The sequence below is a fragment of the Abramis brama genome, assembly GCF_963993115.1.
Source record: "Abramis brama genome assembly, chromosome: 18".
NCBI classification, from domain to species: Eukaryota; Metazoa; Chordata; class Actinopteri; order Cypriniformes; family Leuciscidae; genus Abramis; species Abramis brama.
This window is the reverse complement of record NC_139980.1, coordinates 10,903,727-10,925,101: the sequence shown is the minus strand read 5'-3', so window position 1 is coordinate 10,925,101 and position 21,375 is coordinate 10,903,727. Positions and strand designations below refer to the sequence as shown.

The following is a 21,375-nucleotide window of genomic DNA, read 5'->3' as shown; positions in this document are numbered from 1 at the left end:
TTAATACTGTTAACAGTAGGCTAATAATAAAAGATAATAATAATAATACTAGTAATTGTTATTATTATCATTATTATGAATAGTATTAATAATACTAATAACTTTTATTTGTATTTCATTTGTTATTATTTGAGTTTATTTATTGCTAATAGTAGAAGTTGTAGTAATACTATTAATAATAATAATTATTAACACTGTTAACAATAATAATAAAATAATAATTATTAATATTATTGTTATCAAAAAACAATATTAATATTATTACATATTTAAATTGTATTAAATGTAGTGGTATTAATAATATTAATAATATGATTTCATTATAAATCTGATCTCATCTTTACAAGACAGTCTCTCGCTCTCTTTAGGTGTAACTTACGCGCCAGCACTCGCGCGCTCACGCACTCGCAGCCAAGCCTGTGAGACAACGCCCTTTCCATACAAAGTAACGATATTATTATTAACAATTATATAATTTATTTATTTATTTTAAAGTAACGATATAACATAACAGAAATGACTGAAATAAACGTTAACATAATAGACATGACTGATGAAACAAAAAAGTTTCTTTCAATGACGTCACACAGACTTAACGGCATTTAACGGTAACGTTATTTAATTGTGGTGACAGTGGACTGTGGGGAAAAAACCCTGGAAAACCATTGTTTACGTGAAAAGTAGAGGTAAATTTCCTGGAAATGACAGTTAATCAATTTTATGACAATTTAAAATGTTTATATGTTCATTAGGAAGGTGGCAGTTATTTATCTGGCTAACGTTACCGAGTAAAGTTAGGCCTAGCTGCTACCAATAGTTAATATAGTAACGTTATGCTGTGATTAGATTTTATTATTTACTTTCTTCAAAGTTTCAAGTATCATTTACCTTTGTAGTGGGCTCGTATGTTTTAAAAGTAATGTACCTCAGAAATGAAAAGTACTTTACCTCAGATTCAGAAAAGCTGGTGCGATGTCCACTCAAAATGAAAACCAGGTTCTACGCGAGCTGGTCACAATACCCCTGCTTATATACCCGCTGGCAGGTTTCGCGGGCTTGGCACGCGTGACATAAGATTATATATATATATATATATATATATATATATATATATATATATATATTTATATATATATATATATATATATATATATATATATATATATATATACACACATTTATATGATGATACCTTGCGTTACCTTGTCAAAAAGTGATAAAAGTATAAGTCAAAATAAATAATAAAATAAAGAGATCTAAGTTATATATATAAACTTTAGAAAATAAAAATATTAACTAAATTGGCTAGATTAACGAAATTAAAATTAATCAGTTGTGCAGTCAGTGTTGGGTACCTGGAAGGGATGGGAAAATATGAAAATATACATAACATAATATAATATTCAACAACCCATAGGTGGCGATATATGCGAGTCGCCAATAAGCCAATGCTGAAAGAGAAGAAACCACTACACGCGACGCGAGTCTGTTTATCTCGATGCGTGGCAGCATTTGGTGTTCTTGATGTGCAAATGTTTGAGAGGTATGTAATATGCAATAAGATGTGGAAATTTATGGTTTTATCATAGTATGATAATTTTTTTTTTTTTTTTTTTTGCTGCAGGATATTTGCAGGTTTTTACAATCTGAATACATTGAAATTTCTACAGGTTTTAGAATGAACCCTTCAGTACAACAGAAAACATGCAGGGACATCCATAAAGAGCCACTGCACATTGAAATAAACAGTCGTAAATAAACAGTTTTTTTAATCGTAAAAACATAAAACATTCGATAATATTTCCGATGACGTGTTTATTAAACTTTCTGTCTTTCTCATAAGTAGCATATCAACAGTGCAAAGCTGTGACGGTAAGATGCTGCTTCATATCTCAAATTATTTCAGTAAAACTAGCGCTGGACACAATTCTGACTACTGTGTTATATTTCTGCATAAAGGCTTTGGGATAAGGGTACAATGGGGCTAAGTTCCCCTTTTAGGAAAATCTGTTTGTTTATGGTACCAAAAAAATCATTAAGATTAAACATGTTTGTTTGTTTTTTTTGTTTTTTAATGATGCATGTGGACAATCCTTTTGTCCATGCATCAATAATAGAGCTACGGTACTAAAATCGTATGGCCTTCTTAGATCTCAGGGATTTTAATCATAGTACCATATTCCACTGACAGCTTTGATGTTACCAGAAAGACATAGCCTAAGGTTGAGTGTCAATGCAGATTCAAAGCATCGCAATAGCTTCTTGTTATATAGTTTGCCGAATGTAAAACTTTTACATTTGACCACTTTTGTCAATAATGGTCTGATAATAATTGAGATAATAACTGTGATGATTGGACAACAGTTGTAGGAGGATTATTACTAAAATCACATTTAGCAGTTTGACAGTACAGTTTTGATTACTGTACGTTGAGAGTCCATTACAATGAACATCATAAAATCTTTTTGGTTAATGTACCTCTTCAGTATTATGAGCTATCTTTACAATGTCACCCGTCAGCTTTACTTTAATAATTTATTTTTTAAGCTAATAAACTATTTACGCATGTTTGAGCATTTTTATTATTATTATTTATGTACAATTATGTCATATTTGAAGACTTTATTTAATTTACTTTACTTTGACTTTATTTATTAAGTTTTTTATATATACTTGGTGGCACAAAAAAAAACGTGCACTGTCTTTTGTCCTAAATTTCATGTGACAGTTCTCATTAGCATAAATCTGCAACATTTTAAAAATCATTGCATGTTAAATCAAAGTACCCTAAAAAAGATGGATCAGAAAGATACAGTTGTTTTGAGACTATTGCAAATCTGTTTTTCATTATTTATGTATTCATGAATTTATTTTTACTACAGAGTGATCTATGGAGTTCCCAAAGCTGCCCCCTCACTCCGGGTCTGTTTTATCAGTAGTGGACATGCACACAGGTGGAGAGCCGCTGCGCATTATCCTGAGCGGGTTTCCAGAAGTGAAGGGGGACACCATCCTTGCCAAACGACGTTATGTGAGAGAGCATCTCGATCATCTTCGCAAGGTCTTAATGTTTGAGCCCCGTGGTCACTATGATATGTACGGAGCCCTTCTGGTCAGAAGTGAGTTAGCAGAGGCTGATCTCGGCGTCTTGTTCATGCACAATGAAGGGTACAGCACTATGTGCGGCCACGCTGTCATTGCGCTCGGGCGCTTTGCGGTGGATTATGGTTTGATTAAAGAGCCCACTTCACCTGAGACGCAGATAAACATACACTGTCCCTGTGGCTTAGTGAAGGCCTTCACACAATATTCCAATGGGAAAACCGGAGCTGTCAGATTTCTCAGTGTGCCAGCCTTTGCTTTCGCTACAGGTGACAACTATGATCAGAGCATGGCAATGCGATCATAAAAGAAATTGCAAGTTTGAATTTTATTATTATATTAGTCAATTTAATTCTTTGCTATCCTTGTTTTTCTAGATGTGAGTGTCTCTGTACCAGGATATGAGTCCATCACTGTGGACATCAGTTATGGTGGAGCTCTTTATGCTTTTGTGAGTGCTGAGAAGTTTGGATTGGATGTCAACAAGTCCAAAACTAGAGATTTGGTGGATGCAGCCACTGCTGTGAGTGATGCTGTCAAATCCCAGGTAACTGACCCAGTGTTGTTATTCTTAACTAAGACTAAAAATATAAAAGTGTTTAATAAAGAGAACTGGTCAAATGAATCCAATCACATCAACGTGCAGGAGCTTTAGCCTATCATCATTACTATGCTGTGAAGCAGGGGAGTCTTAAGACAAGCCAGGTTATGCCGGTATATTTTTCTGTTGATATAAAAAATCGGGCACATTTAGCAATATAGCGGGTTAATTATGTATAAGATGTATATTATGATGTTATAAACAATTTGACTTTCTCCACTGACGTTCTGAGTTGTTCAAAGCTTTTCTAAGGATGCTGATTTTTAGAAGGCAGCTGTCCGACTCTGAGATGGTGAACGAGAACATGGTTTTTGTAACATTAGCAACACATTATTATCTGTTTGACAACATAGTCAAGCCAAAGGTTAATCATATTAATTACTGTTATGTGTCCGACGTTGCAGAGAGCTGTACATAACCATTCTGATACATCGATCGACTTGTAGACGAGCTAGTGTAATTCACTCTTCCACTTCTTCTTCTGAATCTGTTTCTGGTTCAAACATATACGGCTGGATTAAACCAGTATTTCCACTTGGCATTGTGCAGTGTTTACTACAGTAAAGTTGAGCGAGTGGATCTCTGAGCTGCTGTGAGTGAGTGGAGGCGGTACTAATTTGCGTATTCATGGATCTGCATGTACTTAATGAAGCAATGGTGTGGAATTACATTCAAGCTATTTGAAGGCATGAATAGAAATTTTCACAGGAAAAAAACATTTAAATATGTAATTTTGGTGATCAAATATTAGTTATAAAATTATTGACTACAAGGGGGACTTTAAAGAATCACCTTTTCTAACTAATCCCAATGGGATCAAACAAGATTAATCTATTAATTGAATATGGTGATACTGGATGAAATTATTTATTTATTTCGGTTTGGTTTCAAATAAGACCTTATTTGATTCTTTCATTAAAATTTAAGGGGTTTTTTTTTCTAAAGAAAGAAACACAAACCTACTTTATTCCACATTGTGTTTTATTAATCTATAATTTGCATAATTTAGTGGACTAATTATTGTTGACCCTAGGTAAAGCTGTACCATCCAGTCAGTGAGGATCTGGCCTTCCTCTATGGCACAATCCTTACTGACGGCAAAGATGGTTATTCTGAAGAGCCCACGACTAATGTGTGTGTGTTTGCTGACGCGCAGGTAAAACCAGCAGTGACCGGCTGACATGTTTATATCAATCCATAAACAGGAAGTTCTGCCCTTAAATACTGTTCCTCCTAAAATGATATCAACTCTTTTGCTCTTCAGTCTATGTGACAGATGTCTGTTATATGGGTTGTCAGGTGGATAGAAGCCCTACTGGGTCTGGCGTCACCGCTCGTATCGCTCTTCAGTACCATAAAGGCCTGATCGCACTGAACCAGGCCAGAAGCTTCCAGAGTGGAGCTACAGGATCAGTATTTACAGGAACAGCAGTAGAGGTACCTGTAGCAAATAAAAACAGATTTTCATATCTGTTTATTGTTGTAAATAAGTGAGGTATTATATACAGTGCAATGCATAAGTGAATACACCCATGCTAAAGTTGACTAAAAAGAGGAATAAAAAATCATATTTTGGAAATTGAACTTAATGCCTTAATTTAAAAAATTAGGAAAAATCCAACCTTTAAGGACACCAATTTTCTTTGTGAATGAATAATGTATCGTAAATAAATAAATGTTCTTCCTTAAAATACATGGTGCATAAGTGAGTACACCCCTATGTTAAATTCCCATAGAGGCAGGCAGATTTTTTTTTTTAAGTATTTTTTTTTTTTTTTTTTTTAGGATACTATGCATCCTGATAAAGTTCCCTTGGCCTTTGGAATTAAAATAGCCCCACATCATCACATAGCCTTCACCATACCTAGAGATTGGCATGATTTTATTTCAGTTAGCCTAAAAGCTAGTTTGATTTGCATTGAGAGATGATCTTATGGAAAGTACCCCATGCCAGTCTCTAGTCCTTAAAGGTTGGATTTTTCCTAATTTTTTAAATTAAGGCATTAAGTTCAATTTCCAAAATATGATTTTTTATTCCTCTTTTTAGTCAACTTTAGCATGGGTGTATTCACTTATGCATTGCACTGTATATGTTACTAGTCCTAGAACTGAATTTTATATGCTTGATTCTTTAACAAAATCAGTCATTTGCAGCTGTTCTGTTGTTAAAGGAGACCATGTGTGGGGACTTCAAGGCTGTGGTAGTAGAGGTCAGAGGTCATGCTCACTACAGCGGTGTGGCCAGCTTCACCCAGGAGAGCGACGACCCCCTCTGTGGAGGCTTCCTTCTGCGCTGATTTAATCATCTATCAATTTCTGCCTGATTTCAGGTACGGTTTCTGAGCGTGGGAGCACATCAATCTTCTGATGTAGATGATTTGTAAAGGAAATCATAAACACTTTCAGACATTGAATAAACATTGTGCTTTTTGACATTGTTTGAACTGTGAATAATGGCCACCAGGAGGCATCGTCTGACTATATTTGATCCAGCAAAAACTGAATGAACAGTGTGGTGACAGTTTTTACTAAAAACAAGTATTGTCTCTGTTTTTCCTTTATCATAAAATCCTATTGCGACTTAAATTGACAGCATGTAACAGTAAATACTTTTCAGATTCTTCCATTTATTCTCTTACGGTTCATCTTACAATGGAAGGCTGAGTTTTCCTTAAATTATAAAAGTCCAATGGAGGTATCTTGCACTGAAAAAGGAAACTTTGTCATACAACTAGGCTGATCATAAAAAAACCAGGAGAGACTCCAGACAGGAAGGAAGAATGTAAGGGAAGAAGAGTATTGCCTTGATCTGATTACTTGCAGATCATTTTAAATATGACTACATTTCACATCCTCAAACAGAGAGTCCAACACTTGACATCAGAGAGTCATAGAGTCTGTACAATGACCGTCCACAGTGTTTAAGACACAACATGGGCACCAGAGGCCCCTAAAAATCACACCTTTAAAAAATCATTCCCAGTCAGCCTGTACCGGATATCACAATGCAGTCAACTTTCTGAAATAAGCAACCCACAGCCCTGGTTATTGATATCAGTAATATTCCTTAAAAACACTCTATATGTATAAAAAAAACGAAAAAAAAAAAACACCCTTAGTAGAAAGGGCAAAACCCTCTCTTAAAGGGGTACAGTCACTTTACAGCTTTTCAGTGACCTATATACAGACACTTGTCATTAAACCTCTTTAAATAACCATCTGTTCCCACTTTGAGAGAAAAGCAGTCAGAAAAGCAAGAAATGGAGTAGTTCACATGGGTGCCAAGAGCCATTGACGCTTCTGACGATTTGTCTTGTTACAGTAAGAAAAAAGGGGTTGACAAGAATTGCAAGTTTATGTGGTCAAATGAATGTGAGCTTCTGACTCATAACCAGTCAGTAAACTCACATTTATCAAAATCTCTGATAATAATCCTGGTGCTCCAGCACACTTGATGAAATGAATCATTAAATTAGGTTCATTTTGAAGCAATATTCTCTGCATTTAGACAGGTGGCCCATTACAGTCACATGACACAAGATAAACTGACTGTCTTTGGGTAAGCATGGTTTCCTCTGCTACCAGTGATGGTGTTTAATATGAGGAGAGGAGCTAATGAGTGTCCTCCAGACATTCACCACTGCAAGGAGGTTATTTGGTTGCAATGAAATGCGTCTCAGTGGTTGATCAGCATGACTGCCATTTAGAAGTTAAGTTTGGTAATTGGACGCTCCCTGCCAGTGTCTGATGTCTGGCTGTTTATGCGTTTGCGATTGCGCTTCATCTTTGACAGGTCTTTATCAAAAACCTCTCCAGAACGCAAAGCGGACACCAGATCGTCAAACTCCCCCCCGTCGTCCTCTCCGTTCTCTTTGGCTTTTCGAGCCTTCCTTTCTTTCTCCCTCTGCTCTTTGAGCTGAAAGACATCAAAAAAGAGGACATCATATTTATCAGTAAATGGGTGAAGAATGAAGAGATGAGATATGGACCTGATGAGATGAGTTAAGTGGTTTGGCTCGAGCAGAGGCTGTCAGTTACTTAACTTTTCAAGTTAAATATATATACACACACAGGCTATTTTATTAGGTACACCTGTTCAACTGCCATTAACAATTTCACATGGCAGCAACTCAATGCATGTAGGCATGCGGGCATGGTCAAGACGAGTTCAAACTGGGCATCAGAATGGGGGAGAAATGTGATTTAAGTAACTTTGAACATGGCATGGTTGTTGGGTGCCAGACGGCCGGTCTGAGTATTTCAGAAACTGCTGATCTACTGGGATTGTCACGCACAACCATCTCTAGGGTTTACAGAGAATGGACTGAAAAAAAGAAATATCCAGTGAGCGCCAGTTCTGTGGGCAAAAATGCCTTGTTGATGCCAGAGGTTAAAGGAGAATGGCCAGACTGGTTCGAGCTGATAAAAAAACAACAGTAACTCAAATATTATTATATCATTACAACCGAGGTCTGCAGAAGAGAATCTCTGAACGCTCAACACGTCAAACCTTAAAGCAGATGGGCTACAGCAGCAGAAGACACACCAGTGCCAATCCTGTCAGCTAGAAGATTGAAAAAAAAACTGAAAAAAACATTGCAGGGTCTGATGAGTCTCGATTTCTGCTGTTGGATATTCTGTTGGCACAATTTGGTCCAATTGAGCATCGTTGAAATGCCACAGCCTACCTGGCTCAATCACTCAATCAGCTCAAATCACCTCAAACTGGTTTCTTGAACATGACAATGCGTTCACTAAACTCAAATGGCCTCCACATTCACAAGATCTCAGTCCAATAAAGCACCTTTGGGATGTGGTGGAATGGGAAAATTAATTTGCATCATGAATGTGCAGCTGACAAATCTGCAGCAACTGCATGATGTGATCATGTCAATATGGACAAAAATCTCTGAGGAATGTTTCCAGCATCTTGTTGAATATATGCCATGAAAATGAAGACAAAAGGGGTCTAACACTGTACTAGCAAGGTGCACCTAATAAAGTGGCCGGTGAGTATATTTATATAAAACTTCATGTATAAGGTTCACTGACCTGAGCCTCCATTCGTGCCCTGCGCTCCTCCTCCTCTTTGCGTCGGCGCATGTTCTCGTTCTCTTGACGGGCATCTGCAAACGACTGCAAGAACTGGTCGAATATCCCAAAGAACTCGTCAGGCTGCATCTTATCAGCATCCTCCCCAAAGTGCTTGACTACCTTTAAGAACTGGTGAACAGAAGCACTGGTCATATGAAAGCCATTTCCTGCTCTCTTTACTTTCAGAGTAGTGACATGAACATGAATCCCTCAAGAAAATCCAGAAAAAACACTTAAACACTAAGCACAAACCTACTGTGGCACAACAATAGATTTTTTTTCTTGCAACATACAGTATTTCTTTGCACTGTTTGTAAAATAATAGCTATAAATGACTAGCTTGTTTATAATTTCCAGACCATTAGTGGTTTCTAAGACTTGAAAGAAAATGAAATTGTGGTTACTGCTCCATAATGCAGAGACAATTTTCTATAAAAAAAAAAAAGTACCAAAGATATTATTTAGAAGAAAAATTGTACAAGTAACATGTTAAATACACTTATTAAATAATTTACATGTCACTGAATAATGTTGCTAAATAATGAACAGCACAGTTTTCAACAACAATATTCAATTTGTCACAAAAAGCCATATTTTTACTTATGTCATAAAAACAATGATGTAGTTGACAACAGAGTATTCAAGTGGCAAACCCATACATTTTTTTCTTTTTTTTACATTGCAAAAAAGGGCAAACTGAGAGGAAAAACAAATTGCAGTGGAATGGGCAAACAGTAGCATAACAAACTGTGGGGGTCTAATGAAGTTCTAGTAAATGAACTGTGTGACGCGCTGCTAGTTATCCGGTCACCGGTAGCAAAGCATAAAGTGGTCTTGTTAACCAAGGTTTCTCCAGTGACTGATTACAGCCTAAACACAGGGGACTGGAGTCTTGCCATGGCACTGCTGTTGCCTCGTGCCGTCTCACCACAGGGGAGGAGGCCTAGCCTTCCCACAATGCCTTTGATGTGCCTTTATCACTGCCATATGGAACAGCTCCTCTTTGGGCCTGTACGTGCCTGAGAGCCAAGGGGCATATTTTTATTTCTCCTTTGCCCTGCTTTTACATTCTCTTCTTATCTGTCTCAGACTTCAGGCAGGAGGCCTAGGTTAGGTTGGAGGTAAAGACTTTTTGCTATAGAGTGCATACGGCATGTTATTGTGACCTTTATATCAAATGCAGTTCATACATAAGCATAAAAAAAAAAAATCAACTGTCATGATGGAATAATCAAGACAAAAGAAAACTGTTTCATTGCTAATTAATATTTGAAAAACTTGAACTTTTGTCTGCTGTGACCAACATGCAGGGGAAAAAAACCCTCAAAACAAATCAGAAAATGAAATCATAGACGAACCCTGCATACCCTCATGGCTGTGTATCAAGGTCAATAAGACTTAAAATGTCAAATGATTTGCAGTGTTGTTATTGTTAACTACAACTAGTATTCATTTTAAAATGAATCTGAAATAAAAAATATATTAGTTGAAAATTTTAAAATGTCAAAAGGAATTAAGCAAAAATGCAACCTTGGCAACTAACTGAAATAATTTAAATTAAATTACTGAAAGTGAAATAAAAATATAAAAAATATATGACAAAAGCACATAAAATTACTAAAACTTAAACTAAACTTAAAACTAAATAATTGAAGAATAAAAGTCAATTCAAATGATGAATTATTACTCCAATAGTATATAAATAATACTAAAATAAAAGAGTTATTATCCTGGTTAACATTTTAGTAATTTGACCATATATATATATAAATAATAAAAGTAACCATTCAGATATTATGAAATATGAAACCAACATGAATACAAATAGTGCATTTCTAAGAACTTTGAGGTGGGCTGTCCCATTTATCCAAGATTTGTACATACAAAACATTCACAATCCTGTCATAAAAGCACAATATATCATGAATTTGCTGCATTTTGGCTTTCAAAAACCTTCACATTTCATATACTCATTTCCCCTCACAGGACTGGAAGATAATATAAGGTGGGAGTGTGCCTCCCTCTGCACAGATGGGGCTTGCGAAAGCAGTAACAGTTGTATGTCCTTTTCCTCCTCGACGTCCTGTAGGGCCCCCAGGGGCCAGTGAAAGTGCCAGGGTCACTACATAGGAAGCGTTCGCAGTAAGAGGTTGAAGGTCAGCTCCTGCGTGCAGCAGGACATCCAGGGTAACTGCAGCCTGTTTCTCCAGCTGGCCTTTGAAAGAAGCTCAGCGAGCACCAGGATGTGCACCTTAAAGATAAACACACAAACAAACACATGCAGTCCGGCACACACGCACACACACTCACCAGTTCTTTGGCCTCACCGAGGGAGTCCTCGACATCAGAGAAGCTGAAACTGGCCACTGTGATGAACTGGCTGACTACAGACACAAACTTATCCCCAAACTGCTGAGGACTCTTCTTCTGGTATTCTAACTCCTGCATGAGAGAGAGAGCCAGTGTAGATGATTTGCTTTTAAGCTTGTGAACAAAGAGGATTCATGCAGCACTTACACTCTCTACGCTCTTCAAGCCACTGCGAAGATTATTGATCTCCTTCTCCAGTTCAGTCATGCTATAGAAAAAAAACACAGTCATAAACACCACAATCATTTTATTTTATGTGTAGTCAAGAATATCCTCTAAGGGGAGAGTGGGGTAAGCTGTGCCACTTTTGACTTGTTCTCTAGGTAAGGAAAATTAGATGTAAACTAATATTTTAGTTAGGATGTCTGCTATAAACTGAAATATATGATATATGATGGTATATTAAAAAATATATAATTAGGGGTTAATATATAACTAATTAGGGGTTAGTTGTGGTCAAGTGGATTGAATAATTGAGGAAAATGTGAACAATATCATTCTAAATGCCCAATCCCATTCTGCAGCACATTTTTCATATTTTCAGTAAAATAAGTTCAATACTAATAATAGATGTGTTGTGAAACAGTTTTCAACATTTTGTAATATTGTTTTTATTTAATGGTTAAACAATATGGGAGAAAGCTTACACTTAGTATTATTAGTTAATGCAGCATCTGACACTTTACCCCACAGTTACCATTTTGGAAATGCTTCATTTAATCATTCATGACAATTTCCTATAATTTAATCTTTTTTAAGATTGTTATTTTAAAACAATCTTAAAATATACCAACAAGTATGACATATTTTTATAAATGTTTTTAATGATTATATTTTATATAAATTAAATGTAAAAGTATTTTTATTATTTTATATTACCATAAAATTCATTGTACCTGCCATATAAAATGCAAATTACTTTAAAATTTAAACAGTTATATTAAATATGAATTAACACATATTCTAAACGTTTTATATATATTTTTAAATAAAACATTTTGAAATATTTTATACAAACGTGGCATTTTGTATTTCAATATTTTTCATATGTACATCTCTCAATCACAGTCAGCTGCATATGATGGGCCCTTTTTAAGTATATGGTCATGTAACAGAAACAATTCAAAGTTTGCTATATTAAGGGGTGACACATCTTACCCCATTCTCCCCTATGCCATTTAACACAATTATATTCATATGCCATACAGGCTAACCTTCAAACCGTTCCAAGTTCCAAACCGGTCACACTGATAAGAACCACAGATATATATAACAGCCATTCATCTGAACTTCAACCCTTGTGATAGCACTAAAGTGACTCCATTAATAATATAATGTGTGTGAAAGGCTCTGTTTTGAGCTGAGCTATTCATAGCTGCAGAAATGACCTCTCTGTGGGACTGATAGCTGCTTGTCTTCAATCTGTGCCGCCTTTATTCCTCCCTACACACAACAGACTGAACTATCAAAGTACACAGAGACATACTTGTGTGGTTATGGAAAAACCTGTCCACTCATTGTAGCTTGTGACCCTTTCAACATATTTTTCATTTGTAGTCTGAATAAATGACACTGACCGATTTGCCTGAGCCAAAAAGAGTTCTTCATTTAATTCTTTCTACCCCGTCAAATGAGATCAAGGGCAGAATTTGTCTTGTGACTTCACTTGTGGACCGATCATGATCACATTAGTCTCGCTGGCGCGACTAAAAAGTAGTTTAGTGGACATTCTACTGTACATTTGGACGGTCCCTTTAAGGCAAAGTAATGAGGAATGACTCAAAATTAGAAACTATCTTCCAAGGGGGAAAGTGTCACAAGTGTATCACTCACATCTTGGCCCATATTTGTTGGCACGCAGAACTCGAGAGGTCATGGAGTGGAGCTGTATTCACACTCTCTTTGCTATGGTGGCCATGTATCTCTCTACCACTTATATATTTCAGCACCTAGAGCCAGGAGAGCCGAGGGCCCCATTTCTTCCGACTATAACTTAGGGTTTTCCTCTGCATATGCGAGTAACCAAAAGCTTGTATGACCCACAGCATGGATTTAAGCCCAGTGGTGGGGGGGAGTGACACCGCAAAAACTATTTCCAAAATCCATTTAGCACAAGTAGACCCTACAGGCCTGTAAATCGTAAAGCTGACGAAAGAAGCGCACGATATAGCCCATCCGCAGCTATACCTACTTGACTTTTGCAGCTTCCGGCACATTCTGCAGCTCCTCTGAGAAGAGCATGACTTTTGAGTACTTCTTTTCCAGAATAGTGATCAGGTAGTGTAGGAGAGTGATATTCCTGCAACGGGACAAAGGCAACAATAAAAGTTTGAATATAAATCACTGTCTGTTCTTTATTCTTCTATAAACACGAAGATAGATTTTCTCACTTGTCAATGCTGGACTTGGTGTCTGCAATCTTGTTGAGCGAAGAGATTTTGAAGCCATATGCGTTGCCTCTCTGTCCTTTGTTCATGTAGTTGCCAAACGCCAGCACCACCTCCAGCAGCTGCTTGAGATTTCGACTGTGCAGCACCTCTTTTGAGGCCTTGATCAGTGCTGCAAAGTGAAATACAAATAGTCACGCAAGGGGGGAAAAAAAATCCTAAATGTTTCATGTTCATGAACTATACTGTAAATAATACTTATCAGCATTATATATACACTATACATGTATACATATATATTATAATTTTAATAGATTTGTATTACAAATGTAATTTTATATGTATATATATAATTGATAATACCTATTTGACATGCATTTTATGATAATACTTTATGATAATATTTCACAATAAACTGAAACTAAAAATAATATGCATGAAACGTAATTTTTCATCAACTTATTTTTTAACATTATAATTTACATATATTACGGTATTATAATTAATCTGAATATTCTTCACTTGAATACAGTATTTTCTTAAGCTAAAAATGGGACCGTTTAAACTAAACTTTAGAAAATGTACTAATCTACTAACAGCCCTATTTTTTGCAATGCAAATGCATTTAAAGAGCACATGAACACACCTTCAACTTTAGGTTTAATTTCTGCAATCCTTTCAGCAAATTTCTTCTTGAAGTACAAAGACTGTAACCTCTGCTGATAATGGTTTATTCTGTTGGAAGGACATAGAAAAGGATTGGGTCAGGGAAAAAGGGAGAATACATCAAATATAAAAGAAAGGCCCATTAAAAAGACTGCACACTACATCACCCATAATAGATTCTAAATGAGCTGTAGAACTTTATTGTCCCGCTCAGGACACGATAAAACGGATATGATCTGTATACACAGCATTAATGGTTCCACCGAATAAAGAACAAACAGCCTGAACCAGTGATCTGAAACTGACGCTGCTGTGTTACATTCAGCAAACTTGTGCCGGGGACAATAACCTTGGTGACCGCACTTGCCGAGGGCCCAAACACAGCCTAGGGACTAAAATCTGACGACCAAGTTGATTCTTTGAAAGATTTCTCTTCCACCCTCTATATACTACAAACATCAGCCACAGCGGAGTGAAAAATTCACCAGGGAAAAAGCAAGCAAAGCAAGCCAAGGCACCTGTGCTTTGTTTGGCTCAGCTCCTCTGTTAGAAAGTGTAAGGCAGCTGCATAGCTACGATGAGATAGTACTTATTTAGTTACAGCAAATATTGATGCTGAATAGGATCCTCAGCCTGACCAGATCAATGTGTCACCCAGGATTCATAACCCTTTTCCTTCCTTCCTGCAGGAAATCGCATTTGCTCCTGACACTGTGTGTTTGTGTGGAAAAAACTAAACAGTTCTGAATAAGTCAATGTACAGTGGTGGGTGGCCTTCATGGATCAGATACTCCTCACACACAACGTACTAGACCAACATCATGAAAGAATCCATGCCAATCAGCAACGGGGCCTTTCTGGGTATCGGTCACTTCATGCAGTTTTTTAATTATGGGATAGCTATATATATATATATTTTTTTTAAATCTCTTCCATTTACACATGACCACATAAATGTGTCACAAAACGAATATAAACCCAATCTTCAATTCCTGTGCTGTATGCAAATTTAACAGAGTATAACCAAAGACTATAGAATTACACAAGACTCGTCACTCGTATTGTTTTGAATGGGGAAAAGTACAACGCTCAATATGGCGGAATCTCGTCACTGCAGCAGCAGTTAGAAGCTCCGGTTCCAATAGAAACAGTCAGACTGCGCATTGTGCATTAGCGTGTGTAGAAACAAAATGAGACAGTTGTTGTCAGATTTCATTGGTAATTTCAAATATGAAATTTAATCATAAGCTTGGCGAACAGTTTTGGAGAATTTGATGTTTCCCCATTCAAAGGGAAAGGAGCTGCACTTGCATGTCCGAGAGGAATTTCAAAGATGGCCGCTGAATTAAATGACTTGTCTTAAAGGGGCTTTGGTACAAGTCAATGAAAGCAACAAATATGAGCTGCAATTAATTTATCATCAACTAATTTCAAAGACCGCAATAGGAGAGACAGCAGCATCAGCACTGGTAAGATAATTTAGTCTTTTAATGAAGAGGATTGTGTGCTGAGCTTCAGGATGTGTCGCCAAACTCATTTGCGGCAGTTTGTGCGTCAGCTTGCTGAAGAGAAAGGCTACTTATCTGTGGCAGGTTATATCTGTGTTACAGTAGCGCTGTCATATGTGACTACCGGGAGCCTGTAGCCTATAACATGCTCTCACACGTTTATTTTTTTTTACCATTTTGGGAGGAGTAAAATTTGCGTATGTGGCTTCAACAGCCATATGCATTTACACTTGTCCAGTTTTATCTGAAATTAAACTATTCACACTTGCCACACATTTATTTTTTTTAAACTTAGTTTTACTCAAGGTGCATCGTAATGGTCAAAGACGGCCAACTAGTGTATGTTTACATAGACCAACAAGGACCAGGTGCATAAACATAGCCACAATGTTAAGACTGTGTCTTAAGAACTAGTCCAACCAACTAGCAGTTGGGTAATCAGTCATACTTTTCAGATTCAAATTAGACCAATATATGAACGTCCCCATTAACTGTCACAACAATGACAGTTTATATTTGAAAACCCCATGTTTGATTAGCTGTCATACCTGCTCATTTCATAGAGGAAACGATCTGCCTTTGCCATGCGGTCCAACTCATGTTTGTGCTCCTCTAATAGGTCCACATCACTCTTCTCTGGGACAAACTTCAGCATCTGGAGCAGTGAAGAAACACCATTAATTACAACAGAACTAATAATAGAGAATAATCCTCCACCAGTCTCATGTGACATTATTTTGAAAGGCCGTTTCTGTTTCAGAGTATTAAAAAAAGTAACTGTAACTTCCTTCATAGAATTACATAATTTATCTCATAAATGCGACTTTATATCTCACAATTATTCCATAATTGCAATTTTACAGTATATCTCACAATTACATTTAGGACTTTATATCTCACAATTGCAACTTTCATCCATAATTGTGACTTTATTCCTCACAAGAGCAACTTTATATTTCACAAATGCAACTTTATATCTCACAAAATAGCGACTAATTCTCACAAGTGCAACTTTGTACTTCACAATTCCAAATTTATATCTCACAAATGCGACTTTTTTCCTTAAATGCAAATTCATCTCACAATTGTCAATTTAAAAAAAATCTCATAATTGCAACTTTATTTCTCACAAGTGCAACTTTATGTCTCACAATTCCAAATCTCAAAATTGCAACTGTTTCCATAAGTGTGACTTCACATCTCACAAACGCAACTTTTTTTCTATCTCACAATTGTGATTTTATTGCTCACAAGTGAAACTTTATCTTACAAATGCAGCTATATCTTGTAATTGTGACTTTTCCGTAATTGTTTATTTCCCATAATTGTGACTTGCAGATCTCACAGTTGACGACGCAATTGTGACAGTTTTTCCATAACTGTGACTTTATACTGTATCTCATAATGTGACGTTATTTCTCATTTTAAACTCAGTGTCACTATGCTTTTCCTTTTGTCCCTCACATTGCAGTCTGCTCATGCCTGGACACTCACCTGCTCCAGCATGTCTTTGGGCAGGTCTTCCTGTTCATCCATGGTCAGAATGGCTCTCTTTATTTCCTCATTGGAAAGTTTCAACCTGAAACACAAGCACAGGATATACAGATCAAGCAACCTGGGACAAATAAATTCATTTGAAATGAATTCACAAATTAAATTTGAGTGATAGATCCACATCAGCACAGAACTCAGTGAACTCAAATTAATCACATAGAGAAAAGGAAATTGCTAGGGAATTTCCTCTGCTTGCATCAATTTTCCTTTGGCATACAGTATAAATAAATTAGTGTATGTTATTTAGAAGAGCTATTAATTTTGCGGCCCGATGTTGAACCCGTGTGTTTGTTCCAGTTACCAGGAATTTCCTGGCTAACACTATATATCATTACTGGAGTGAAGAAGTGATATTATAGCATGACTCATATAAGTTAACCCAGCATTTGCCTGCTTTAAATAATCTGTGATCATCACTGGTTACGTCTCGACAGTAACATTACATTTGTGGTCAGTTTGTCGTATATGAGTTCCTGCTCTTTCAACCAATTTGTTTGAACTATTTATGAGAAGTATGCTGTTAAAACATGTTGAAAATCTAAGGAAGATAAATATCTGCAGATCTTTTTAATAGCCCTCAAACAGCCCAGGGGAAAATCCACCAGTCAAGCCCACCATCCTAGATAGCAAATGAATGATAGAGAGATGCATCTAATCCAGGGATAGCTATGTGCGGACTTTAGGCCAAGAAGAACAGGTGTTTGACGGGTCTGAGATCAGCGCTGGAGAGCAGCCTTCGTTCCCCTGCCAGGATCCAGAGAGACTGCAAACCACAGCGCTGACGTGAAACACGGCCAGAGCACTTTCCATGTTCGAGTCTAGGTGTTTGTGCCAAGCAGCGCTTCCAATTCCTAGCATTCTGTGTTACCAAGTACTTTCTAACAAAAGTTCACATGCTTAGAGGAGTCAGTGAAGTTGAACTCAGGAAGGAAAATAATGAAATAATGGCAGCCTCAGTTCATTCAGAGGCAACCCAACGTCATTATTAGGAGGTCATTAGCGTAACCGCAGGACTCCCTGGTTTATTATTTAATCAGCGAATAATAAGCCGGAGACACAGTCGTGGAAAAATCTTGCAGAGGACGTTCCATTTCTTGTGGTCACAGATACTTTAACAGGATTGCGAGATGCCATTATCCAACCCAATGAAATCAAAATCAAAGCTTTTTAACCTTTAGTCCATGTGTGTTGGCTTTGAGGCCATCTGTATGCTAGTGACGATGCTGACAAAATTCACTTTTAGCAGATATATAGGCATTTTCCTCATCCAGGAAAACAGACAAAAGTATTTATGACTCATCTTGCACTACATACTATAGATTTTTGTCCAATGAAATGCTCTCTAGAATGAGAATGATGCTCTAATGCCACGTGCAATCTAAAAGCAAAGTTATTGGCTATCTAAAATAAAACCGACAAAAGTTTCAATAGCATACATCAGATCTGTCAAGAAGTGTCCTTTAATGATGGAAATATTTTTGTTATTTACAAACCAAAAACCTGACTACGAGTTTTTGAATTGTTTTCTATTCTCAGGCTGCATGTATTTGATCAACAATACAGTAAAACAGTAATATTGTCAAATATTATTACAAATTAAAATTGCTGTTTTCCATTTTGATATATTTTAAAATGTAATTTATTCCTGTTACGACAAAACTGAATTTTTGAAAACTGAAATTGTCCTTTCTGACCTATCGGAACTGGCTTAGTAGGTTTCAATTCCTCCTCTAAATGAAAACTTTCAATACTGAGTAGATTAATATGAACTGAGCTCTAATTAGCAATTATTGAACATATGTTACTTCCCAGTATCATCTCCCTCTATTTCCAGACCACCATCTCACCCTCCGCCGCCTCGTCGTCCAGCACCACATTTACCATTCTCAAACCAACACTAATGACTCTACAGGCTACAAGCGAAACTATTTAAATCCCTGTGAATCTCAGCTTGGGTGGTCCGTTCGGTGGCTGTACAATGGATTACACCCCAATCTCTGCTTGTGGAGAATCCTAAGAGACCATTTAGGGAGGATGAGAGTGTAATAGAACCACAGGCCGTGATCTACAGATGGTGCTGAAGACAGCTGTTAATGTGCGCTAAAGAGGGTCTCAATGTCGGTTATTCACAAACTGTCATTAATACAAGTTTGCAGTGGGGATTTATTTTATTAAATTTTTTTTTTTTAGTGAATCTAGAGATTTTGGAATTGGTCTGGGGGTTTTTTTTCATGTAGTTTGAAGTTTCGCTTTACAAGAACCTTTGGTGTTTGGGTCCAATGCCAAACCACAGTCAGTCAGTGAGCCGTCATATATCCGAGACCGTCTGGATTGGCAGCTGTCACCAACTGTTACAGTTTGCTTTGTGGGATTCGTTTCATACTAAAAGGGCAGTCCTGAGGTAAAAAACAGATATTTTAACCTAAAATAAGAATTTGATCCTCTAGTAAAACTATGTATAAAGACAACATCACCACTGAGAAGAGAAACTCAGTTGGAACCCTGGATAATTAAAGTGTTAAGCTCTCTTTTCATACTTCAGTCACCTACTGTACGTATAAAGCTATAAATGATAATCTGTGGAGCTTCTGCAAGCACAGAATCCTTGGGGGTTCCTTGTGTGTAAGTCAAATATCCTTCCTGGCATTGACAACCATGTTTTCAAGAGTGAAAAAATATTACTTTAATTAATGAGGAATGGTTCCTGTAAATGTTTAGAGACACACGCTGCATTGATTTATAAAGAATTCAAGGAAGCCACCTCCTACATATATGAAGAAACTAAAGAGTGGTATTTCTTTCATTGATAGGAAATACAATAACCAAGGTGGAGGTTACAGTACCAAACCAGGACGGAGGAACCACAAGGTTTAACCCACAGGATATGACATTACATCTGGTGGTCAGTGAGTTCCACACACACTTGGCAGCCGGTGGTGAACTCAAAGCCTGGTCAGACACATCACTCACCGTGAGAGAAGGATGTTGCAGTTTTGAGCCCGGCGGCCATCGATCACAGAGAGCTCCTTGACTTTCTTTGAGCTCAACACATCTTCCTCAGTCTCTTTCTGCAGTCAAAAAGGAGATACATTTCACTCAAGAACAACTTTAAAGATGAGAATTCAAATAAAAGAATCAATACACTCAGACTATTCCGAAATCTGAATTTTAAACTTACATGGAAAGTTTATATGAACTCTACCAATAAAGTCACATTAGATTGATTTGGAACAAAAGAAAAACAATTTCCACATTTATATACCATCTAGATACTATGGAAGCTTGATTCTGGAAGAAAAAATAAATTAAATTGTAATGATAAAATTTGTAATACAATTTAAAAAGTTACTAGCGACTTCTTATTTCAGAATTTTTTTCCTCATTATTGCAAGCTTACCTGTATATTTTGTAATTCTGACATTATTTCTCACAATAGCGGGATCTAAACTCGCAATTGTCTGAGTTGTGAGTTTCAAACTCACAATAATGAGGAAAAAAATTGTGAGATAAGAAGTCGCAATGGAAAGTTTATATTAACTAGTCATAATTCATATAAAGTAGTCACATTAGATTGATTTGGAACAAAATAAAAACAATTTCCACATTTATATATTGTCTAGATAATATAGAAGCTTGTTTCTGCCATGAAGAAGAAAAAAAGTTAATTGCAACTTCTTATCTCACTATTTTCTCTTCACAATTGTGAGTTTATATCTTGCAATTCTGACTTTATTCCTCGCAATTACGAGATCTAAGTCAGATTTGTGAATTTATAACTCACTTTTTTCTCAGAATTGTGAGATATAAACGCGCAATAGCGAGTTATATTCCAAACTGAAAGATATAAACTTGCAATTCTGAAAAAAAGTCCTAATTTTAAGACATAAACTCGCAATTGTGAGAAAAAAGTAAAAACTGAGGAAAAAAAGAAAATCGCAATTACCCAGAAATACCATCCAGTTTAAAGTCACATGTTGTAAGTCAGATGGTATATTTTGTTCATTGTTAAACTTTGAATCTAAAGTAAATAATGCATCGAGAATGCAAAATGAATGACACAGAAAGAGTGAGAGGGGTAGAGATGATGCAAAGA

At 36.6% G+C, this 21,375-nt stretch overlaps 2 protein-coding genes across 11 annotated transcripts in view; one reads left to right on the top strand and one right to left on the bottom strand.

Moving 5' to 3' along the window:
• Positions 1-1,433: 1,433 nt before the first annotated feature.
• LOC311068906 (trans-L-3-hydroxyproline dehydratase-like) lies at positions 1,434-20,257 on the top strand. Of its 6 annotated transcripts, none has more exons than XM_084091748.1 (7): positions 1,434-1,543; positions 2,883-3,371; positions 3,480-3,649; positions 4,737-4,859; positions 5,003-5,140; positions 5,875-6,033; positions 20,093-20,257. In XM_084091748.1, the coding sequence occupies exons 2-6, from the start codon at positions 2,891-2,893 to the stop codon at positions 5,998-6,000; spliced, it is 1,038 nt and encodes a 345-aa protein (XP_083947874.1). In that variant the 5' UTR covers positions 1,434-1,543; positions 2,883-2,890; the 3' UTR covers positions 6,001-6,033; positions 20,093-20,257. The 6 variants fall into 6 exon arrangements, with proteins under 6 accessions (XP_083947874.1, XP_083947877.1, XP_083947873.1 ...); XM_084091751.1 differs by lacking the exon at positions 20,093-20,257 and adding an exon at positions 10,784-10,801; XM_084091750.1 differs by lacking the exons at positions 1,434-1,543; positions 20,093-20,257 and adding exons at positions 1,625-1,751; positions 1,847-1,872 and having other exon boundaries at positions 5,875-6,168.
• The window catches only part of daam1b (dishevelled associated activator of morphogenesis 1b), a 79,204-nt gene continuing 64,139 nt past the window's right edge, over positions 6,311-21,375 (bottom strand). For all 5 annotated transcript variants that reach the window (XM_084091743.1, XM_084091746.1, XM_084091744.1 and 2 more), the window contains 10 exons: positions 20,253-20,350; positions 17,223-17,307; positions 16,277-16,383; positions 14,201-14,289; positions 13,558-13,726; positions 13,359-13,466; positions 11,315-11,375; positions 11,108-11,239; positions 8,756-8,926; positions 6,311-7,619 (listed from right to left, as the gene is read on the bottom strand). In XM_084091743.1, coding sequence (XP_083947869.1) covers positions 7,407-7,619; positions 8,756-8,926; positions 11,108-11,239; positions 11,315-11,375; positions 13,359-13,466; positions 13,558-13,726; positions 14,201-14,289; positions 16,277-16,383; positions 17,223-17,307; positions 20,253-20,350 — 1,233 coding nt within the window. In that variant the 3' untranslated portion in view covers positions 6,311-7,406. The remainder of the gene's footprint in view (positions 7,620-8,755; positions 8,927-11,107; positions 11,240-11,314; positions 11,376-13,358; positions 13,467-13,557; positions 13,727-14,200; positions 14,290-16,276; positions 16,384-17,222; positions 17,308-20,252; positions 20,351-21,375) is intronic.

Excerpts from the sequence above, each read along its gene's own strand:
- LOC311068906 (XM_084091748.1), top strand. The coding sequence starts at position 2,891 with ATGGAGTTCCCAAAGCTGCCCCCTCACTCCGGGTCTGTTTTATCAGTA. Across the intron at positions 3,372-3,479 it reads AGCCTTTGCTTTCGCTACAG|ATGTGAGTGTCTCTGTACCA; the intron begins GTGACAACTATG and ends TTGTTTTTCTAG. Across the intron at positions 5,141-5,874 it reads TTACAGGAACAGCAGTAGAG|GAGACCATGTGTGGGGACTT; the intron begins GTACCTGTAGCA and ends CTGTTGTTAAAG.